Raw genomic sequence first — 24,652 nt, forward strand, 5'->3', positions numbered from 1 at the left:
CCCTAGCCACATCTGCAGTCCTTATGCCTCCTTGCAGCATGCCTAAATCATGTTCACACAGATGAGCAGGGACCCTGAGCATCTTTCTTTTGGTGTTTTTCAGAGTCAGTAGAAAGGCCTCTTTACTGTCCTAAGTTTTCATAACTGTGACCTTAATTGCCTACCGTTTGTAAGCTGTTAGTGTCTTAACATGCACCCGTGGAACAGTTGTTAATTAATTGTTTATGGGTCATTGAACAAGCATTAGAAACAGTGTTTAAACGCTTTACAATGAAGTTATTTGGATTTTTACTAATTATCTTTGAAAGACAGACAGGGTCCCGAAAAAGGGACGTTTCTTTTTTTGCTGAGTTTAGTTCCTGAGTCACTGATGCAGGATGAGTCGGTGACAGCTCAAGGAAGTCTAAAAACATTTAGTTTGACTTGTAATAAACCAAACGGCATTACCTGTTCAGTTTTCAATGCAAAGTACTAAGAATACTGTATATGTCCATTGAATGTAATCAAGTTAATGACTGATGATTGTTTGAGTCTAAGATGAACAAAAACCTGTACTTCTAGTCGAACATGTTTCAACACAAGACTCCATTACAACAGAGGCGGTTAGGGTCATTATTTGCAGAGGCAGGAATAACATGACTTGTCATTGTGAGTCACAGAAGTTGTTGGCTGTTTTCTGGTAACAATCACAGAGCACGTAAAGTTCGAGGTCACTTTATCTAGCCCGCCTTGGCTACATTTCCTTCTGTACCATAAAGGTTTGGGAGAAAATCGGAGACCAAATGTTAAGTGGTTTTGGGGTCTTTGTACAGTATGTTTGCAATCCTTGACAACTTCATTCTCAGTGAGAGGAAAAGGCCTTGTTCTTTATAATTATGGGCCCTAATCTCAAAAATAGAGAACAGGACTAGAAATGTTTACTTACAAATTTATTCAACCCCTTTGGACTATTCAGGTATGTTGCCACAGATTTCTAGTAACTAACATGAATTACTCCACCTTAAATAAACTCTGGGAACACTGATTAACAGGGATGGTGCTCTGTTTGTTTGAAAAGCGCTCAATGATAAACAGACAAAATAATTTAATCATATCTCCGTTAGATTGCTTTTCAATTCAACTGAGGGACTACAAAGCTAATTAAAATACATAGTCCAGAGTTGCCATGGCAGCATGTGCAGGTGACACCGTTTACACACCCAAGCGAAAGACAGAACCACTAAACCCAACAAAAGCTTCACACCAGTCCAGGCTCTTTTGATCATGACCGCCACTAACTGGATGAATAGGACATAGCAATTGATACACAAATCTGAACGGAAATACCCCATTATACATTTTTCAAAACATCCTTGTCTGAGATATAGGGGAATGAATGGGAGCCCACTTCAACGTGGTTTGATCGACTGTGGACGACGAATGAAGAGGATTAAAATAATCTCATCACTATGAAAACCACACACCCACCTTGTACTGAAAAACAGTTCTCAGCAAACAGCATATTGGTTTTCCTAAAGATATACCTCAGTTCAACTGTTTATATACAAATTCCCCCCTCCCAATACACCTACTAATGGTTTATGATACACAAGTAATGAAATGCTGATATAGTCTAGTCACAGATCTGTTTGTGCCAGGACAAACCTGGTCTGAGTGGAAGCCACATTGCTGGTCCTTTCCAGTAAGGAGGAAACGTCATAGCACACTGATAAGACTTTTCACACACCCGATTCCCGGTTATGTACTCTGATCTTATCTCAGGAAACTAAGGTTGCTAAGGAACGGCCAAACACCCGATATTTCCTTAGGTACTTTCCCGTAAACCGGACATACTCTTCTCACATGCACAAGATTACTCCATCAACCACTAAACCCACTAGGAAACCACATGGAACAGGTCGTTTCATGATAGAAGCTAAAATAAAAGTAACATCTTAAATTTCACTGACACAAACAAAAGAGTCAAGACGATAGTTTGCATGTTGACATGGTCTTTCAAGACTTTAATCAAAAGTGATCTAGAAAAACGGTGATACCAGTGAAGCAGTCATTAATACATTTTGACCGGTGTCACTGCTCAACAGTAGGCAGAAAATAACTCTTAAATACTGTCCTCTACCAGATTGGATACATTTTACATACACAACGCAGAGGCAAACAAAACAGCAAGATCAAACTGATACAAAAGAAGCATTTATTTCATTATCCACTGAAAACTTTTAAAGTGTGTGTGCGTGTGTGTCAAATATATACAATAAATCACTACAATTCATGTTTTATGTATTCAGTCATTGGGGTTACTAACAGTGTTTTCTGAAGCAGGACAGAGATTTGAATCATGGAGGTTCTTTCTTTTGACTTCTCCTACATGCACCTTTTTGGTTCACACTTTGGTAGAAGTTGGAACTGGGAGTTTCCTTTAAAGTCGACGATCCCGATGTGGAGAAACGGCAAGTTCGACACCACGAGAAATACTGATATTTTAAAAAATCCATTGCACCACATTAAACTTGATTTCAATTTTCCATTTCTGAGATATCGGACAATATACACTTCTGATGAGAAATAATGCCTGGAATGTTGATGGCTTGCCAGAGAAGAGACGTGATGACAAAAGAAAATAAACACATCTTAGGACATAGTAAACTTCCACCGAGTAAAAATGATCAGGCATTTCCACCACACTGGATCAGAGAATTATTGTATCCATTCAGCTGTTAACATACTACAGGAGTCATTATACGCAAGTGTGTGTAGATGTGTGTGTGTGTATGTGTACATGTGTGTGCAGGTGTTTAAGTTTGGACGAAGGGTTCGGTTCACCCCTGGTGTCTTTGGACAGAGGGACATCAGTTCTAGCCCACCACAGTGATTGGGTTAAGGGCCAGCACGTCAAACAGCACTCACCCATCCCTAGAGATGGGTGGTGCACCTCTGAGGAAGACACACACAGGGTGCATTGTGAAAGCAGCAGAGTAACCCCGCTATTTAGCAGGCTGTCCCATAGATAGTTAATCACCTCATATGTCTTTTATGTCCACACTACAGGCCCCCCTCAGAGCATTTATTGGCTCAATCTTTCCGACAGTATTATACTGACCCACTGTTTCCCCACCCTTATTCCCAAATGTGTGGTTTCATCCGTTCAGACTCCCCCCCACCTTATTGGTTTTTCCTGAGAAGCGATTGGTCTTGGGTATAGAATTTGAGGGGGCCAGGTTGGTGCAGAGCTACGAGGTGAGAGATCTAAGATGGAAAACAGGACAGCCCATTAAACAAGCAGGGTTTAACCTCAGCAGCCCGTCTGGGTGATGTCACCGCCTGAGCTCTTGGTCACCTCCATGGTGGTGAAGATCTGGAAGAAAAGAATAAGCAGAAAGACTGTTGATCTGCATCATAGCAAGGTAGCACGACTCATTCGCAATAATTGTTTTAAATGGTCAGAGCCAAGCTCAAACCATAGAGATGGATAGAGAGTGTGCTTGCAACAAAATACTGATGTCATTAGCCTTGAACATTACCTAGTTACCTATGACAGGGGTTCTCAAAGTGGGGTACGCAGACAAAGTACTGCAGGGGTCTGCTGCCAGATCTCTATATAGATATACAGTGCCTTGCGAAAGTATTCGGCCCCCTTGAACTTTGACCTTTTGCCACATTTCAGGCTTCAAACAAAGATATAAAACTGTATTTTTTTGTGAAGAATCAACAACAAGTGGGACACAATCATGAAGTGGAACGACATTTATTGGATATTTCAAACTTTTTTAACAAATCAAAAACTGAAATATTGGGCTTGCAAAATTATTCAGCCCCCTTAAGTTAATACTTTGTAGCGCCACCTTTTGCTGCGATTACAGCTTTAAGTCGCTTGGGGTATGTCTATCAGTTTTGCACATCGAGAGACTGACATTTTTTCCCATTCCTCCTTGCAAAACAGCTCGAGCTCAGTGAGGTTGGATGGAGAGCATTTGTGAACAGCAGTTTTCAGTTCTTTCCACAGATTCTCGATTGGATTCAGGTCTGGACTTTGACTTGGCCATTCTAACACCTGGATATGTTTATTTTTGAACCATTCCATTGTAGATTTTGCTTTATGTTTTGGATCATTGTCTTGTTGGAAGACAAATCTCCGTCCCAGTCTCAGGTCTTTTGCAGACTCCATCAGGTTTTCTTCCAGAATGGTCCTGTATTTGGCTCCATCCATCTTCCCATCAATTTTAACCATCTTCCCTGTCCCTGCTGAAGAATAGCAGGCCCAAACCATGATGATGCCACCACCATGTTTGACAGTGGGGATGGTGTGTTTAGGGTGTTGCTTTTACACCAAACATAACGTTTTGCATTGTTGCCAAAAAGTTCAATTTTGGTTTAATCTGACCAGAGCACCTTCTTCCACATGTTTGGTGTGTCTCCCAGGTGGCTTGTGGCAAACTTTAAACGACACTTTTTATGGATATCTTTAAGAAATGGCTTTCTTCTTGCCACTCTTCCATAAAGGCCAGATTTGTGCAATATACAACTGATTGTTGTCCTATGGACAGAGTCTCCCACCTCAGCTGTAGATCTCTGCAGTTCATCCAGAGTGATCATGGGCCTCTTGGCTGCATCTCTGATCAGTCTTCTCCTTGTATGAGCTGAAAGTTCAGAAGGACGGCCAGTTCTTGGTAGATTTGCAGTGGTCTGATACTCCTTCCATGTCAATATTATCGCTTGCACAGTGCTCCTTGGGATGTTTAAAGCTTGGGAAATCTTTTTGTATCCAAATCCGGCTTTAAACTTCTTCACAACAGTATCTCGGACCTGCCTGGTGTGTTCCTTGTTCTTCATGATGCTCTCTGCGCTTTTAACGCACCTCTGAGACTATCACAGTGCAGGTGCATTTATACGGAGACTTGATTACACACAGGTGGATTGTATTTATCATCATTAGTCATTTAGGTCAACATTGGATCATTCAGAGATCCTCACTGAACTTCTGGAGAGTTTGCTGCACTGAAAGTAAAGGGGGCTGAATAATTTTGCACGCCCAATTTTTCAGTTTTTGATTTGTTAAAAAAGTTTGAAATATCCAATAAATGTCATTCCACTTCATGATTGTGTCCCACTTGTTGTTGATTCTTCGCAAAAGGTCGCAAAGTTCAAGGGGGCCGAATACTTTCGCAAGGCACAGTATATATATTTTGTTATTTAAAAAAGGTACTAAAAGATTAAATGGACTTTGGCCAAGAAATCTGTGAAATAAATGTAGAGGGTGTAACACAATGCAATATAATATTATGAATCTACAATGCATGTTGTTAACCCTGGGAAACATGGGCCTGGGGGCTCACTGGGTTAACTGAGTATGAAGCCACTTTTTTGCACTGTGGAGGGACTTACTATACCTGCCACACACACACACACACACATACATACATACATACATACATACATACATACATACATACATACATACACATACATACATACATACATACATACATACATACATACATACATACATACATACATACATACATACATACATACATACATACATACATACATACATACATACATACATACATACATACATACATACATACATACATACATACATACATATATATATATATATATATATATATACACATATATATATACACACACACACACATGAAATGCAAACTGCAGCTGGTCTGGGATCAGTCTTACCTCAGCGCAGGTGGGGTGTATGCCGACAGTGTTGTCCAGCTGCTCTTTGGTCAGGCCACATTTCATGGCCACGCCGTATCCCTGCGTCACCTCTCCCGCATTGGGCCCCAAGTAATGGAACCCGATCACGCGGTCCTGCAGGGAGACAGAGAAGGGTGTTACAGGGTCTGATAGTACATTACCGATACACTTGATCTATTTTGTTATGTTAGGCAGACCCTGCATGGAGGAACTTGTGTTCGTCTTCAACATGTTGAATTTCACATTCTAGAATAGCTTTCAGAAACAAGTGACAATGGGTTCGCATTGTCAGGGTGGCAGCCTTTTGTTCCCAGTTTTATTTATTTAACTAGGTAGGCCAGTTGAGAACAAGTTCTCATTTACAATGAGTTTTATTTGTCTGGCTCCCAGACATCCTCTGTTTTCAATGTGAGAAAGTCTGAACTCTATATGGCGAAACAGGTGACAATAATTGCTGTATCTATGAATTAAAACAGGTAGTCAGGTAAGTTTGGAAAGAAGGTGTTCTTACATTGTCCAATTTATTACAGATGATCTTTGAGTAGCACTTGTTGTTGTCCCTGTTGGGGACAGTGAACTCCAGAGGCCAGAAGAGACTGTGGTACACCTACACAGTTAACAAGGACATTAAAATGCACATACCGTAATGGAAGAATAACATGCATTTTATTAATAAGGGGGGAGAAAAAAAATGTCTGTTAAGCATCAGTTAGAAATCATAAGTGAACACAGAACCAGGACTCTGGTTTCCCACTGTCTAATAGCTAGCCATTTTAGCTGGTGTGTCAAAGGCTTTGTTTCAGTGTCCACATTTCAACTGGTATGCTAGCTAAGGTGCATATGTGAGCAGAGCCAAAATGTCAGTTGATATCGGTCCAATATGTATTATTCAGTGCCAGTGGGCTGCGAGTGTGTGTGATGTGGCTGAAGTACCAATCAGCGCCTAAAACTAACTTTGGCTACCAGCCACTGTGGCAGGTAGATATATATATATATCTATTTTTTAATCTACCAGTCACTCAAGATTATTTTAACCAGCCAATTTTGTGTTTCCATAATTACATTTTTTGTTTTACATTATTTTTTAAAGATTGACATGCTTAGTAATCTTTCTAAAACAAGAAATGTATTACTAGTAAGATAATGTGGTATATTGCTCAACTCAATTTTATGTGACCTGTATTTTAACCAAAATATCACAGAGAAAAAAACGCAACTGCCCCTTTAAGCTTACCTAGGTAACAGGGCCAATAGTCATGTGTGCCTGTGAGGAATCTCAATAGCAAGGGCCAATTGCTGTCTCTTTGCCAGCAGTAAAAGCAAACTCAAACATTGAAAAACAATGTAGCGTATATAATGTATACTGAACAAAAATATAAAAACACAGCATGTAAATGTGTTGGTCCCACATTTCATGATGAAATAAAAGATCCCATCAAATCTTCCAAAGCTTATTTCTCAAACTTTGGGCACAAATTTGTTGACATCCGTGTTAGTGAGCATTTCTCCTTTCCCAAGATAACCCATCCACCTGACAGGTGTGGCATATCAAGAAACTGATTAAACAGCAGGGTCATTACACAGGTGCAACTTGTGCTGGGGGCGAAAAAATGTAAACCACTAAATGTGCAGTTTTGCCACACTCAAGTTGAGAGCGTGCCAGATAATTGAATGTTCATTTATTTCTCTACCATAAGCCACCTCCAATATAATTGGAGAATTTGGCAGTTGTCCAACCAGCCTCACAACGTGCAACCAGCTACCCGGACAGCTGATGAAACAGAGTATCTCTGTCTGTAATAAAGTCCTTGTAGGGTTAAACTCATTGATTGGCTGGGCCTGGAGCCCCAGTGGGTGGGCCTATGCCCTCCAAGGCCCACCCATGGCTCCATCCCTGCCCAGTTAGGCCCTAATCTATGGATTTCACAAAACAAATTTAGGGATTTGTGATTTCCTTGTATGAACTAAGTCAGTAAGATCTTTGAAATTGTTGCATGTTGTGTTTATATTTTTTGTTCAGTATAAATAGCCAAGAAACAAGGAAAGTCTCTATTCAGTACACTTCAGTAAATTAGACCAACTAATGCGCATTGCTTCTAAAAACAAATATTTCTTGCTCGCACAAGCCCCCGGTGTTGCTGCACGAAAAGGGATAGCTATAATGTTAGGATTCTTATTTCTTTGTGAATTACCAAATAGGAAACAAAACGGCAGAAATGCTTCGACAACATCTACTGCAGCATTTATTTTGCTATAAAATCACAACTCACATTTGGCCATACTTGACTTTTGACTATTTTTATGAAATACTCCCATTGTAGAGTCCCGAGTGTGACCAACGTGGACGGTGAATTAAGACATTCTTACTCACAAATGCCAAAATCTACACATATTTGGCAGGGTGTTCATTTTTGGCCAGGTTACCAGTAGTCTGGAAGTGGAGCATGTGTTGCGTCAGTAGCTACCTCCAGGTTGTCTTGGCCGTACAGCTCCATAGCTTTCTCCTCAGACAGCCCACAGGCACCATACTCCAGAGGGGTGAACACCGTGGTGGGAACATTCACGTAGTCACACTGCACACAGAATTCAACCGCAATTAATAACAATTTACAATCTGTACCAGGTGGTGTCACAGAGGTTCACCAGGCAAAATAACCTACTGTATGATAGAAGCTAGGGAAAATCTGTACATGGTTTCTTCTAGTTTACACATTTTAGGTGGGGCGCAAAGACCCCACCACATAACACCAACATCCATATTTTCTTCTGAAAGAAACAAGCGACTCTTCTCAAAGCATAGGCACAGAGATAGTACTGCCGGAGGGTTACACTGTCAATCTGCTATGGTCTAGCAATAGAAAATGGCAACTCCTAGGGGGTAAATTGAAGGCCTGCTGTCTGACAGTTACCTTGAGCGAGGCGCCCGCGTACAGACGGCGTGCCAGCAGCTTGCCAGCCTGGATAGCCACGGGCGTCAGCTCCCACTTGCCCTCCAGGATGTCTCCGATGGCGTAGATGTGCGGCACGTTGGTCTGCTCCTCGTCGTTCACCGGGATCTTACCATTCCTGGGGAAGGTGGAGAAAGAGTGGAAGCTTAGCGAGGGGACATATATTTTTTATAAAATAACAACAATCACCAAAATATACAACGAAACAGTCAGGGAGAATCTGAAATTCATTCAGATACTATAAGAACACGACAAACCATGGCAAATGTGTAGAATTGCATGAGGTTAGCTTTAAAAATGCAAAAGTTCTCAGCCCCATGGCAAAATAAGCTTTAAAGACGACAGCATTTTAGTGGGCTATGCCCACATCACGCCCCCCACCTAAACCCCATTTTGATCCTGGAAAAAACGGTGTACCATTGTATTTGCATAATCTGATATCTGACCATGCAAAACAACTCTGACCAGGTCTAGTGTGTTTGGACAGAATGTGTGTGCCTCTATACAAGAGAATACTATACCACAATGAACTTCTCAAGTCACATTAAAAACGAGTAATTTCTCTGTTATTCATTAGACATTTCGCTTTTGTCAATAAACACTCCTGCACGACACGTAGCGCAACCCCGTACACGACACGTAGCGCAACCCCGTACACGACACGTAGCGCAACCCCGTACACGACACGTAGCGCAACCCCGTACACGACACGTAGCGCAACCCCGGTGGCCCTTTAGCCGTGTGTCTGTCAGCCCCGTGTTAAAATGCCGCTAGGGTCCCAGTCACATGGCTGACTCAGAGGTGCAGTCACTCCTAAACCTGCCGATTGCCTTATCCCTACGGCCTAAAGCACTTTATGGCATAACCAAACACCATGTTAGGAACAAATCATCCTCAATCCAGTTTACATGATTGTGAAGAAGTCCAAGGTTAAGATACAGTTGTGTCCTAATGTTACAGCATTTTACATTTGAGTAATTTAGCAGACGCTCTTATCCAGAGCAATTCCCATACATAGAAATTCAATACATTTTCCTATATTATTTTCCCCTAACCCTACCACCCCTCCCCTAATTGGAGTAAACTAATGAAGCACAAAAATCCCAACAGTGCCAGTGCCAGTTCCCCCCCCCCCTCTCTCAGGGGTGGCAATAGTGCTGAATCACCATGACTGGAGTCTTAAAGGTACAAGCACATCTTGTCTACATCTCCTTGGTGACGGCTGAAAGTGCGAATCGGTGGATGAATGAAATAAGGGAGAGAAAATAAAAGGAAGGAAACTTACTTGGGGTTGACTTTGACCCCGGCTTGATCCAGGCCGATCTTTCCTGTACAGGCATCGCGCCCCACAGCTATCAACACCTGAGTGAGGAGAAGCAAGTCACCTGGTTAACAGGACATTTCTCCAGCATGTCATTAAAACAAAGCAGGAATTATTCAATTTAACTGACAAAACATTTTTTTTTTAACAAATGCTCCAAGATGGACAACCCTGCAGAGTTAATTCCTAATGCAACATGTTTAAGTAGTATATTTTCAGATTTAACTCTTAGTTTCAGCCATAAGTGCTAGATTTACTTTGGGACTCCCAATCTATATTGGATATTGAGCATTATAGTGATGGCTACGTACAGTATTGTACTCTCCCTCGATGGTCTCGTCTCCCTCCGTGCTCTTGGCTGTCACCTTCAGCCTCCCAGGAGTACCTGCCTCCAGCTCCTCCACCTGGCATGTGTACACACACACAATTTTTTTTATATCTAGTTACAAAATGGCTTTAATGTTACAATGGCCAGGGCCGGGTGAAATGAAGGAATCTTTTTCTGAAAGAGCAAGTGGTTTTTCATTCAGTTTGCCCATACAGGCTAACAGCCATCAAAGTTAGACTTAAACTGATGACAACCCTTTAGATAGAGAGCAAAATATTACACAACTTCCCTGATGACAGAGCAATTTAGTACCAGGCATGTCCAAGCCATTACAGCTGAGGAAAGACACAAGATCCTTGTACACAGATCTTTGTTTAAATTATTTTAAATACTAGCTGTACTTCATTGAGTTTACCTGTTGAAATGGAACCAATATCTACTATCCACCTGGCATTTCAGGCAGCCAAAAGCTAAACGAAATATTTCAAAAAAGATTTTAACCCATGTATGGTAGTAGATAAGTCACGTTGACGCACCTTGACGGGGACGTACTTCCGGAGGAACTTTACGCCATGCTCCTCCATGTGCTTGCCGGCACGGTTGGCCATTTCCTGGTCGAAGCCCCTCAGGAGGATGGAGCGTACCATGACTGTCACATCCAGGCCCAGGCCCGCCAGAAAACCCCCGCACTCCAGCGCCACGTAGGACGCCCCGATCACCAGGGTCTTGCCAGGGCAGTGGGGCAGAGAGAACAGGTCGTCGCTGCGTAAAAAGGATGGAAACACACAGGAGGAGCAGCCAGAGTAGAGTGCACCTCCGTTAAAACCATAAAGCTCTTAGATGTATCAATGCCAAAATTCACCCATTATTTCTGCAATAAGCATGTGAAATACTTGAATGTCAGATTGATTCACTAAACAAAGTTATATCCTTAAAAATGTCAGCAGTTAATCTCCCAAACAATACACAGAAAGACTGGTTATGTAGTCTGAAATGAGCCGGGGTCTTTATGAGACCAGTAGATAAGTATGTAATCTGAGAATTTAGTTATTCAGTCACAATTAGGGCTGACCCCATTTAGTCAACTGGTCGATTGTTTGGTCGATAGGCTGTTGGTCGACCAAAATTTCTTTAGTCGAGCAAGTAGCAAAAAAAGAAGAAAATAATCATGGTGTATAAGACACCTGCCTGATTGGCACCCGTCTGAATGGACTAATCCATTGCGGAGGACATGGGGATGGCACAGTCCATCACTAAGACGCACTATTGAAATTGTATATGTTATATTATACAACACAAATAAATTATATTATTTTTTAACAAATGCGCCTTCTCCCACGTTGGAAAGCGGTCGCTGTCAGAACAACATGAACCTGTTTGGCAGAGACATAATAGGCACACCGTGCTGGCTCCTTACCTTTTTCTTGATCTCAAGTATTTTCCACAATTAGTCAAATTTATTCCACACATCTAACTTACTCTTTACCTCATGGGCAACCAGTAAACATTCCCCCGTTTCGAGTTTGTCACGTCCTCTCCATTTTGCGGTCACACGTTAGTGTTAAGGGTTTGTAATAACCAATTTATTGATGTAATTATGACATGCTATAGGTCAGGTCCTATTGGTCACATACGCATACGTGTCACGTAAAAAGAGCAAGTGTTGAGGGAAAAGGGAAGGTTTTGCCTAAACAAATTTTGGTAACAAATTTTCAGTCAGAAATGGCTGTTCCGGAAGTGTGATCACACTCTCCGCAGCCAATGTGAGTAAGATCTTTAAACAGGTCAACATTCACAAGGCCGCAGGGCAGAATGGATTACCAGGATATATACTGCGAGCATGCGCTGACCAACTGGCAAGTGTCTTCACTGACATTTTCAAACTCTACCTGTCTGAGTCTAATACAAACATGTTTCAAGCAGACCACCATAGTGCCTGTGCCCAAGAACACTAAGGTACCTGCCTAAATGACTACGGACCCGTAGCGCTCACATCTGTAGCCATGAAGTGCTTCACTATTATCCCAGAAACCCTAGACAATTTGCATACCGCCCCAATAGATCCACAGATGATGCAATCTCAATCGCACTCCACACTGCCTTTTCCCACCTGGACAAAAGGAACACCTATGTGAGAATACTATTCATTGACTACATGACTAAATGTGTGGGGAGAACTGAAAAAGCATGTGTGAGCAAGGAGCCCTACAAACCTGTCAGGAGGAATGGGCCAAAATTCACCCAACTTATTGTGGGAAGCTTGTGGAAGGCTACCTGAAACGTTTGACCCAAGTTCAACAATTTAAAGGCAATGCTACCAAATACTAATGGAGTGTATGTAAAACTTCTGACCCACTGGGAATGTGATAAAGAAATAAAAGCTGAAATAAATAATTCTCTCTACTATTATTCTGACATTTCACATTCTTAAAATAAAGTGGTGATCCTAACTGACCTAAGACAGGGAATTCTTACGAGGATTAAATGTGAGGAACTGTGAAATACTGAGTTTAAATGTATTTGGCTAAGGTGTATGTAAACTTCCGACTTCAACTGTGTACACACACACACGCTTTAACCTGTACAGTCTTGCTAGAGCTGGGTCATATTCACTAGGCTCCAAACAGAAGGACACATCCAAACAGGGAGGGATTACCTGATCTTGTCCAATTACAAATACTTGTTTTTCCATTCCCATTGCAAAAGGTTTTGCCACAGTGTGCACTACTGAATACAACCCTGCAGTGTATTTGTCTCTATTGTGGTGATGAGGGCTTTCCCCTGGCTGGACGGCAGTCTAAATGGATTGTGGGTTAAATAATGCCTGCGGTGTACTGTGAGGGAAGGGTCTCACCTGGTGATGCAGTACTCTTTGTCTCCGGGGATGCTCAGGTAACGCGGCCTCTCGCCTGTCGCCAGGATAAACTTTGCGGCCGTATGGAAGGTCTCCTTCCCTCGCTTGTTGGTCGCCTGGTAGGTGGAGTGGGTAAGTACGGTGTTAAACATTCTTCACAGATTTATTTCTCTCCTACACAAAATAATTTCCATTAAAATCAACACCTAGACTCATCTCATCTGTTGAGTGTGGTTAACAAGAATCAATGTGTCAAGTCAAGGGTGTGCATTTTAGAACCTCCCATGGGAGACAATAGCTGCTTTACCAAGTGCTGTGAAGTGTGTTTGTACAGAGCCATTAAATATCTTTGGGATTGGTTTGATTAGGTTAAGCCAAGGAACTAACATGAAGCAAGTTACAGCTCATTTGTTATTTGGAATCAAGACTTTTGCCAGAAATGCATCTTAGTAATCGTTAACTTTTATTCTGCTGGAGCGAGAAGTAAGAAGCATTCATTTTTTCACTTCATTTTAATTTTTCTTTACTCCGTTGTTGGGTTTGTTGTCTCTTGAATCCTGTCGGATTCTTTTTATGAAAAATGTATTGAGAATATAGTTTCAGAATAGATCATGTGCTTTGAATCTTAAAAAGTTCACATCCATTTTCATACCGAATTGACTGCCTTCTAAAATGGGTCAAATTTGAAGGCAGTAACTTCTGTATGAGAATGGAAGTCAATTTCGTATGAAAATGAAAGGTAGTCAATTCATTAACAACTGTTGTCAAAGATCTGCTTGTAAACTCAAAGGGCCGACCCACCTTGATTTTGTGCGACTCAATGAACTCAGCGTAGGAGTTGATGTAGTTGACGTTCTTGTCGCGCAGCGCCACCCGGTAGCCCCAGTTCAACGAGCCAATGTAGTTGTTCACCGCAGTCTTCATTGTCTCCCAGTTGTGCTTCACTAAGAACCAGATGAAAATTAAAGTCAACAATGACCACACAAGTCTTAAGTTCTTTATTACCATTACTGAAAAAGCCACTGAAAATGTAACATTGACATTTCCGTGACCTTAAGTTACCGCAGGCTCATGAAGAGGGCTTAAACAAGAATGTTTTTAAATCAGAAAGTGACTTATGCCTTCACATGTTTCATTCCTAGCACTGGCCGTGGCTCTGTTCCCAATACCCTTACTACTTTGGTTGTGTTGGGTAGAGGTGGGCATTTGACGGTTCCGAGTACGCACATTATAAAAATATTTTCAAGAGTACTCGGAACAGGGGGAGAAAAAATTAATCTACTTTAGAACAAAGGGAAGACCTGACTGGAAGAAAAAAACATTTGGGAATTTATCTATGCCAACAGCACACAACAATGCTAATTTATCATAACCATTAGCGATTACAAACCTTAATGGCCTCATACTGTATATTGAGTCAATAAAAAAGCAAGTGCCATTTTAAGATTAATTTACTGAAACCGTAATATCAACTGGTTATATATTATGGAACACAATCTTCAAAAAGGCAGTGGCACTTCCTTGAAGACTATGGCTGAGCAATGGCATAGCCTTGTTTTGTTAATTTAGCAGATAACACACTCGTTTTGAGCCGTTATCACTGTCAAGACAAACCTATTACATAGCAACACAGGAGGTCGATGGCACCTTAATAGAGGACAGGCTTGTGGTGATGGCTGGAGCGGAATGGTATGAAATGGGTTTCATGCGTTTGATGCCATTTCATTACATCCTCCCCTTAGCAGCCTCTACTGTTAATAGCAAAATACATTAAATATAGCAGAATAAAATAGAACCAAATATTTTTCCAAATGAATGAAAAAGTTGCCAGTGCGAAGTAATGCGCGTCTGGAATAGTTCTTCTCAAAAGCTGATAATATGAAACAGGGCTTAGTTTGGAGCGTTGAAATAGTTTTTTTTTCACGGTTACAAAACAAAAATCTGGTCTTCCTTTCCCTATATGCCTACAGACGTACAATGTAGTTTATTTTTCCTGTCTAAATGGATGAATAATTCCACATGGAACACTGCATGGTGATGAATTACAGCCACAACATGTTTGTTTGGGGAGTAGGACTAGGCTTAATGATTAAGGAAAATACACTTATCAAAATCACGTTTTGCAAATTTTCAGTGCGGAACCTGTTTAGGGGGTTATAGACCAGGCTAACCAATTCTAAAAATGACACTAGCAGTTTGAAAAGTAGCCTAAGCGGAAAATAAACATGATGAAATTATTCCAAACTGCAACTCGTTGTTGGAAACTGTTGTTATTTGTCAAGGAATGTAGCTTGTGTATCCCACCAGCTAAAGGCATTTTTTATGCCCACCATATTTAATAGGAATTTATTTCTGTAGGCCTAATGGGAGCTTGTGTGCAAACTCCGCATGCGTGTAGAGGGAGTGGTCCTAATGCAATTGAGGGAGTGAGAAGTGAACTGTGATGCTTGCAAATGCACATGTAGAAATGGAACACTAGAGTCAAAGCAAATGAACTTTAGCTGTGTTTGATTACACACACACTTAGTTCATTTTAGTATACTGTAATGAACGGTATCCATTCAGTTGAGCATACTAGCGCTTCCCCTGTCTACCAGAAGTTGATGCTGTTCCTCTGCAACCTCTTGCTAGCATAGCAAATGACTAGCTAGACATTTTATGACTTTCGTGTCTTATTCAAATCCAATCTGGAGTGCCAGAGTGCTCTTTGGGCGTTCGTAAATTCAGAGCGTTTCACTCTGCCAGGCAGTGTCACTGGACGCACCTCACAACGGCAGTCAAGCACCCACCCAAGCTAACTGGCTAGCTACTTCAAGACACAAATTAGACATTTTTACTTGCCCTAGCAGAGCTGGTTAGGCTGTTTTCAAGTTATCTAGAGCGGTGGTGACTAACTGTGCTGCTGGCAACAATTTAATTACGCCTTTTTGCCAACGATAACTGACACCAGCCATATTCAACTGGTGTTGAGTGTTCGTAAAATTCATCAGTCATTCTGTGCACTGGCACACACGGACGAGAGTGCTCTGAAATCAGAGTAGAAAGCCACAGCGAATGTACGAACGCAATACTGGACCTTGTAAACCATACATTTTCTCTGACACCTAAAAGCACTCGTTACATTTTGAATGCTTAGCAGGACAGGAAAATGGTACAATTCAAGCACTTGACCAGGGATGTTCTCTTGACATCTACTGCCTCTGATCTGGAGGACTCACTAAACACAAATGCTTTGTTTGTAAATGATGTGTTGGAGTGTGCCCCTGGCTATCTGTAAATTAAAAAAGAATGGTGCCACCTGTTTTGCTTAACATACGGAATTTGAAATGATTTATACTTTCACTTTTGACACTTAAATATATTTAAAACCCAATACTTTTAGACTTTTACTCAAGTAGTATTTAACTGGGTACTTTTACTTTGACAATTTTCTATTAACGTATCATTACTTTAACTCAAGTACGACAATAGGGTACTTTTTCCACCACTGCAATTGAGTGCAAGAAATGCAGAAATTATAGATGTGCTGAAATTTGTTTTGGTTGAATTGAACAGTATAAAACAATCATGAAGAAAGACTCATTGAAATCACTTAGAATGTGTGTGTTGCCACCCTGGGATCACTAACTACTCATAAAGCAAATGTACAACTTTTATTATTCAAAAACTAAAAACAGTCAAATACCATCCAAATTTTAAAAAAATACTGTGATATTTTGGGAATATCGCCCAGCCCTAGTTCGAAGTATTAGTAGCCAACTAACGTTAGGTAGCTAGATAAGATACAGGTACATACTGCTGTAATTATATTCTGTACGGTTTGTAAGAATAGCGTAGCTAAGAAATTGGTAACTTATTTGCTCAACATTTTAACATTTGTAATAATTAGTTAAAGCAGTGGATATGCATCAACTCTCGTTGGACTTCGGCTGCATATTTTCCGCCATTTAATTCAAATCTGAAAACGTTGTGACGCACGGAAATAGTGTCCACTGCTTGTATATTTGGTATTTTGGTGACTGTAGTACGATATCCGGGAACTTTTGGCATACTGACTATATCCATACTATCACCAATAAGCATGCTATGTACTCAATTTGTTACAAATAGTACAGTTAGTATGAGTATTGGAACACAGCCGTTGTCTTCAAGCCACAAAGCACACTCCACCAAACAATTTTACAGTACTTAAAATGTTTTTGTTATCGCTGGTTAGAGATGGAGTTTTAACGTCCGTTCGAGTACTCATGCCCGTCCCTAGTGTTGGGCATGCATTCCAAGTGACTAAAATGGACATTGGAACCTAAACTGCTGACGTTTGACCCAGACGCCAACCCAATTATTACCCGTCTCCTCCGGCAACTCCCAGCCAAACTTGCGGGCGTCCTGTATGGAAGTCCCTAGCAGGGCTGTCTGGTGCATCAGCTTCTTGGGGATGCAGCCCACGTTCACGCATGTGCCACCCAGGCCTGTCCCGAGCCAAAGAAACACAAAATCACACATTTGGAGATTTAATTTATCCACATTGACACATGCAGACATGTTGTTACTGATAACAGCAGAATTCTGCAAGCCATTATGAGTTGTGCTTCGGTGGGCCTGCAGCAGTGTGCTGTAGGGGATATGTTTGACACGCGCGACAGAACTCTTCAATGTCTGAAGAGTGTGACACGTGAAGCTCTACACACCCCATGTGTTCCCTTTCGGCGTGGGCACCACATAGTCCAACACCATCACCTTCTTGCCCAGCAACGCTGCCTCCTATGCCAGAAGAAGCACAAAAGGTCAGACGGCCATTTAGACAACTTGATTAAGAAAACCACTGGTCAACTAGCTCAGCTTTTATACTTAGTTTTATTGCTGTGATAATGAGCCATCTGAAATCCTCCCCGTGGCGCTCTGAAAATATTACTAGCCATCGTATTCTTGCTTCCTCCGTCCTAACTTCACCTCCAAGCTCTTTAGAGGAGGAACCTTGGGCCCTCTCCTCCAATGCACTTTGAGAGGAATTGAGGAAACAAGGACAGAGGACACATGGCTTGTACAGCTAGAAACGTCCTCAGACCGAGCCAATGATGGACTGGACTTACAGCCTTCCTTCATGGGCCTCGATACGACACTAGAAAGGTGCAGGTCTGGAGGTAAGGTTGGTTTGGAAAGCGTTATCTGGGAGGCTCTCACCTTTGAGCATGCTAGCCCTCCTGAGCCGCCCCCGATGACGATGAGGTCATAGTCGTATACCTCATTCTCCCCGCACAGCAGCTGCTGCAGGACACCATCTTTGTGGGCCTGAGAAGAGGACGACAGGTGGTCAGACACGATGGCGAAAACAATATTAACCCAGCCATCTTAAAGGGCACAAACATTTCTGCTTCTGGTGGGAAATAGACAAGTGAAATACAGTAAGGACACCAGCATGCTAATTTATGGTCCCAAAATGGGTCGTCTTGAAAAGTGTGCATGTCTACAAGTGTCGAAAGGTAGCCTAGTGGTTAAGAACGTTGGGCCAGTAACCAAAAGGTCGCTGGTTAGAATCCTTGCGCAGACTAGGTGAAGAAAATAATTTGCTCAATGTGCCCTTGAGCAAGGCACTTATCCAGAGCAACCTATAGGAGTGATTACAGTTAAGAGTGTCTGCTAAATGACTAAAATGTAAAAAAGGTATTCTACATTCAACAGCGATGCTGACACCATTCATGCCGGAGGGATATTCTCCGTGCCACATGTCAGAAATAAACCAGCATTTGCTAGAAAAGGGTAGGAGACAGAACACGTGGTGATATTGTCAGGATTATAATGTATCAGGAGAATGTTGCTGGCTTCAAGTGAAATATACACCATTGTGTCATGCTGTCAAAGTGCCAGCTTATGAAAAGCATGACCAGGCAAAAGAAATGGTTTCATTAGCTAAATTGCAGCTCAGTGTAGAGGGAAGAGAAGACTAGGTTTGGGTGTTCTTAAGTAGCCATTTTGATGTAAAAAGACAAATGTAGTGCATTTAGATGTAAATTGGCTTAACCATACTTGACCCAAATAGATCCACTCAACCCTTGTTTCTGGCAAACAGACAAAGACTCTTTCGTAATATTGCATCACAATTAAAACCTGTGGTGGGCATAATTTACTACACGTTAAAATGCAAGGGGAACGTATGAATAACACAAAGGTATCTTTGTTGCCAAAACCTGAGATTTTAGCCTAAGTTCGACATACGCTTGAATCTCAAGACAGGAAAGAACCCAAGACTAAAAGTCAGTGGCACTTGCAAAACCACGAGTGAAATGAGAATGATCCGGGTTCATGAAAGCTGCTGCGCCAATCCATACCTTCATTGTTTTGTCACAGCCACCGACGTGTGTCTTGTTGATGAAGACATTGGGGACAGTTTTCTGCCCGGTCATCTCAAGCAGCAGTTCTTGATAGTTTGATCCATCCTCTGGACACAACCATTAAGAGATGTTAGCAGAGTAGCAGCTACACGTACATGAAATTAATCATTCATCCTACTCTTCCTGTCATATCGCTGACATGAACACTAGTCATATACATGACAGCCTCTGCAGTCTATAATGTAAATGTACTTTGGTTCTGCAAACAAACAGAGCGTGTTTAAATAAATTGCATAATTCAGTACTGAAAGATATTTTCTATGCATTTGCCAGAGCAATAGTTATGCAATGCACAGTGTGTATTTATACCAGAACAGCTGTGACTGGTAAGAGATCAAATGGCAATGGGCAGAACGAGAGAGCGACTCAGCACGTTTTGTGGTGGCCCGTAACGTTGAAAGTGCATTCCGTGGTAAAACATAACATCTTCACCATGTAAAAACACTGTATATATTTGCAGAAAAGGCACCCATTAGCCTCTTTTTACCTTTCGATCAACCATCGACATTTAATAGCAGACAAAGCAATAAGGAAAAGCTAAAAGGTGAGCATGAGGAAACAAACTTAGTACAATAATAGGTCCTATACATGTACTACATCACCCAAATTAGTGGATTTGTCCATTTCAGCCACACCCGTTGCTGACCGGTGGATAAAATCATTTATGTGACGATTACAATAGTTGTAGACCTTACAGTGAAATGCTTACTTAGAAGCCCTTAACCAACAATGCAGTTTTAATAAAATCCCCCAAAAAGTAACAGATAAGAATAACAAATAATTAAAGTGCTGCAGTAAATAACAATAGCGGGGCTTTATACAGGGGATACCAGTACAGAGTCAATGTGGAGGCTTTATACAGGGGATACCAGTACAGAGTCAATGTGGAGGCTATATACAGGGGATACCAGTACAGAGTCAATGTGGAGGCTTTATACAGGGGATACCAGTACAGAGTCAATGTGGAGGCTTTATACAGGGGATACCAGTACAGAGTCAATGTGGAGGCTTTATACAGGGGATACCAGTACAGTCAATGTGGAGGCTTTATACAGGGGATACCAGTATAGAGTCAATGTGGAGGCTTTATACATGGGATACCAGTACAGAGTCAATGTGGAGGCTTTATACAGGGGATACCAGTACAGAGTCAATGTGTCAATGTGCAGGAGGCACCGGTGTCAAGGTAGTAGAGGTAATTATGTACATGTAGGTTGAGTTATTAAAGTGGCTATGCATAGACAATAACAGAGAGTAGCAGCAGCGTGGGGGGGGGGGGGGGGTTGTCAATGCAAATAGTCTGTGTAGCCATTTGATTAGATGTTCAGGAGGCTTGACCCCCAATGATGGGGTTCCATGGCCGGCCCAGCACATTTCATGAAGCTCCCGACGAACAGTTATTGTGCAGACGTTGCTTCTAGAGGAATTTTGGAAATCGGTAGTGAGTGTTGCAACTGAGAACAAGCTATTTTTTTACACGCTTCAGCACTCTGCTGTCCCGTTCTGTGAGCTTGTGTGGCTGAGCCATTCTACTGCCATAGTTGGTCTACGGAGATTGTGTGTTCGATGTTATACAATCTCCATAGACCAACACTGGCAATAGAATGGCCTTACTGAAGAGCTCTGTGACTTTCAATGTGGCACCGTCATAGGATGCCACCTTTCTATCAAGTCAATTCGGGAACTTTCTGCCCTGCCACGGTCAACTGTAAGTGCAGTTATTGTGAAGTCAAAACGTCTAGGAGCAACAACGGCTCAGCCGCGAATTGGTAGGCCACACAAGCTCACAGAATGGGACAGCAGAGTGCTGAAGCGTGTATACATTTTTTTCTCTTGTTCTCAGTTGCAACACTCACTACAGAGTTCCAAAATTCCTCTGGAAGCAACATCCGCACAATAACTGTTCATCTGGAGCTTCATAAAATGGGGTTCCATGGCCGTGCAGCCACACACAAGCCTAAGATCACCATGCGCAATGCCAAGCGTCGGTTGGAGTAGTGTCAAGCTCACCACCATTGGATTAGTGGAAACGCATTCAAGTGATGAATTACGCTTCACCATCTGGCAGTCTGACGGACGAATGCATAGTGCCAATTGTAATGTTTGGTGTAGGAGGAATAGTGATCTGGTGCAGGAGGAATAGTGATCTGGTGTGGTTTTTCATGGTTTGGGCAAGGCCCCTTTGTTCCATTGAAGGGAAATCTTAACTCTACACATTCTAGACAATTCTGTGCTTTAAACTTTATGCCAACAGTTTGGGGAAGACCCTTTCCTATTTCAGCATGTCAATGCCCCCATGCACAAAGCAAGGTCCATACAGAAATGGTTTGTTGAGATCAGTGTGGAAGAACTTGACTGGGCCTGCACAGAGCCGAACTCAACCCCATTAAACACCTTTGGGATGAATTGTGACACCGACTGCGAGCCAGGCCTAATCACCCAACATCAGTGCCCAACCTCACTAATGCTCGTGGCTGAATGGAAGCAAGTCCCCGCAGCAATGTTCCAAGTAACATCTAGTGGAAATCCTTCCCAGAAGAGTGGAGGCTGTTATAGCAACAAAGGTGGGACCAACTCCATATTAATGCACATGATTTTGGAATGAGATGTTTGACAAGCAGGTGTCCACATAATTTTGGTCATGTAGTGTACATGTACTGCAAATGTTTGTATGTTCGTTGATGAAACGTTGATCCTTAAGAGTACTCAAGACCTTTGGAACCTCGATTGAAGGCAATTTGGCAATTCAATGATATCCCAAAATGTTTGTGTGTGTATATTACATCACTGTTATTAAAACGTAACGTAGCAAGCGTAGAAAGATGCGACTATGAGGATTTGAAAAAAAGTCACATGAAAAGGTATGTGCTCTGCTCTGTTTCCTGCGCAGGCTGCACAGACTTCAGTCTCTCATTCACAATGACAAGCACTCGATAATATTACATTTACATTTACATGATGTGTGGAATATTTTGTATTCATCCTTAACCTGCACTGGAATAGTGAACGGAGGTTGTGTTTGGCTACATTTGTAATATGCCAGGTAGGCGACACAGGATTTATGTGCTTAATATAGCAGCACGAGAAAGCTGGGATCCTTTTATAAATAGCGGCCAGTCAAAAGTCAGTTTTCACACGTGACTGCATGGGCTTATGAGAACACATTCCCTAGGTTCTGTAGGTTATGGGCTCTCCAACCCTGTTCCAGGGGTCCCATCCCTATAGGCTACACTTAAAGTTATTTGGCCACTTCAGTTGTGATGCAAACCTTATCAAAACATATCTGCCTATGGGCTAGGCTACAAGATGCATGCAACAATGATTTGAAAAGTATAAATAAATAAAATGCATGTGCCTTTTCTTGACAACACACACTGGACATCAAGTGATAATATTCTCACCCAGCGAGAGGGGGGGGGGGGGGGGGCAACAACCCTTATGCACTTGAATAGCGAATAGTGTACACTTCTCCTGTGTTTCATTTTCATGCCAGCCAGGTAGATTACTCCGGTTGTAAAGCGAAGCAATGTGCTTAATATTAGGAAAGTTTTGACAAATAATAGGCCTGGCCTATAGAAAGCTGATGGGCTCTTCCACTTTTTAATAGAGCCATCAAAATGATGTCTTCATGCAACTGCATAGCCTATAGAAATGTTTCACAACATGGTCTTATAGGAACACTTATTTCATTCCATGCATCACCAGCTATGTGGAGCTGGCTCTCCCTGCGCAACAGCTGATCATCCTATTCCACTCAAACTCTGAATGCCAGGGCTCTCATGAAGTGTTTGATTTTCGATTTAATTTGCATTGATGTCAGCGTGATTAGAGGGACAATAGAGCGCTGAGTACAAGGCAAGTTTGGTAGGCAACTAATGACCATCTGAGCGCAGTTTTGGAGAAGCCTAGTTACCGTGACTTTACTGCCGGTAACAGTCACCCCAGACCTAGTTGGTACAATTGTGATCATACCAATCAATGACAACTACATGTGGTGTGACAGGCATAAATTGAGACTATACAGTGCAGAGTACACCCGTATTCCAAGACAGAAGCTTGACATCCTTACCAATTAAATCCAACTCCACCACATTGCAGTTCACGTTCAGCTCCTTGAACAGATCCTTTACCTGGAAAGAAAAACAGATATGCTGCTTGAACCCCGTCTGTCTGTCTGTGCGTGATTATCCATGGGCTATTACGAGCGATATACCTCGCTAGCCAGCGTGGTAGTCATCCAGCTAACTTTAGGTACACACAACGGGGAGATGAGTGGTGCCTCAGTCAATACATGGTTATAACGGAAAGCTAAAACACTTGTTAGTAACAAAAAAGCAATTAAAAGTTAGTTATGTTAAGTTTTCTAACATTAGCCCAAGAAAACTACCTAGCTATGGACCCGAGGACAATCTTCCCTAGACCCGACTAGTATCCTAACAGGTCCGGGTCTATACCCGATTGGGTGGACCCGTGAAGAACTCTACTTGCGGGAGAATGTGGCTAATTTACTCGCGGGAGAAATAAGTAAGACAATAGCTAGCTAGCCAGCTAGTTAGTTAGTTAAGACAAAAAGTAAACGCATATGTTGGACTTACCTTCACACAAAATGGACAGTTGCTTTTACTGAATACCAACACTTGATTAGAATCAATAAGCTCCTGTATCCGAGATTTTAGTTCATTCCTCCCGGTGTCATTGTCGATGGGAGGCATTTTCGGACTATTTCTGTCTGACTTGCCTCTTGGCAGCTTCAATTTGTGTCTAACAATGGAAGAGAGGAGCGAAACTCCCTCCAACTGGTTGTACTTGCGAATCACAGATAAAGACAAACTAGCTAGCTTCCTGGACCACTTGAGGTATGATATGGACTACAATTCCAACGGGACAACTTTCGTCCTCATGTCATTTCAGCGCCCGCCCAGTACATCAACACAGCGAAAAGTCGTGCGTAATTTTAGGGCCTGCCTACAGTCACGAATGTCGAAACCACGCCTATTTCTGCTAATAGTTTTCTTAAAATAAAATCCGAATTTAAACCTAACCTTAACCACACTGCTAACCTTAAATGAAGACAACAACAACAACAACAAAATA

General features: G+C 41.9%; 1 protein-coding gene across 1 annotated transcript; it reads right to left on the reverse strand.

Moving 5' to 3' along the window:
* Positions 1 to 1,974: 1,974 nt before the first annotated feature.
* LOC124026998 (thioredoxin reductase 1, cytoplasmic-like) lies at positions 1,975 to 24,492 on the reverse strand. Its single transcript, XM_046339575.1, has 16 exons — positions 24,154 to 24,492; positions 23,628 to 23,688; positions 19,496 to 19,605; positions 18,351 to 18,458; positions 17,858 to 17,930; positions 17,516 to 17,638; positions 13,971 to 14,113; positions 13,170 to 13,285; positions 10,852 to 11,077; positions 10,299 to 10,391; positions 9,952 to 10,028; positions 8,628 to 8,784; positions 8,184 to 8,291; positions 6,230 to 6,325; positions 5,698 to 5,832; positions 1,975 to 3,355 (listed from the first exon to the last, which is right to left on the reverse strand). The coding sequence occupies exons 1-16, from the start codon at positions 24,268 to 24,270 to the stop codon at positions 3,293 to 3,295; spliced, it is 1,806 nt and encodes a 601-aa protein (XP_046195531.1). The 5' UTR covers positions 24,271 to 24,492; the 3' UTR covers positions 1,975 to 3,292.
* Between the last annotated feature and the right edge of the window lie 160 nt (positions 24,493 to 24,652).

Source organism: Oncorhynchus gorbuscha, linkage group LG03 (assembly GCF_021184085.1).
Source record: "Oncorhynchus gorbuscha isolate QuinsamMale2020 ecotype Even-year linkage group LG03, OgorEven_v1.0, whole genome shotgun sequence".
NCBI lineage: Eukaryota > Metazoa > Chordata > Actinopteri > Salmoniformes > Salmonidae > Oncorhynchus > Oncorhynchus gorbuscha.

Excerpts from the sequence above, each read along its gene's own strand:
- LOC124026998 (XM_046339575.1), bottom strand. The coding sequence starts at position 24,270 with ATGCCTCCCATCGACAATGACACCGGGAGGAATGAACTAAAATCTCGG. Across the intron at positions 11,078-13,169 it reads AAAGAGTACTGCATCACCAG|CGACGACCTGTTCTCTCTGC; the intron begins GTGAGACCCTTC and ends CTTTTTACGCAG. Across the intron at positions 5,833-6,229 it reads TCTGTAATAAATTGGACAAT|GACCGCGTGATCGGGTTCCA; the intron begins GTAAGAACACCT and ends GTCTCCCTGCAG.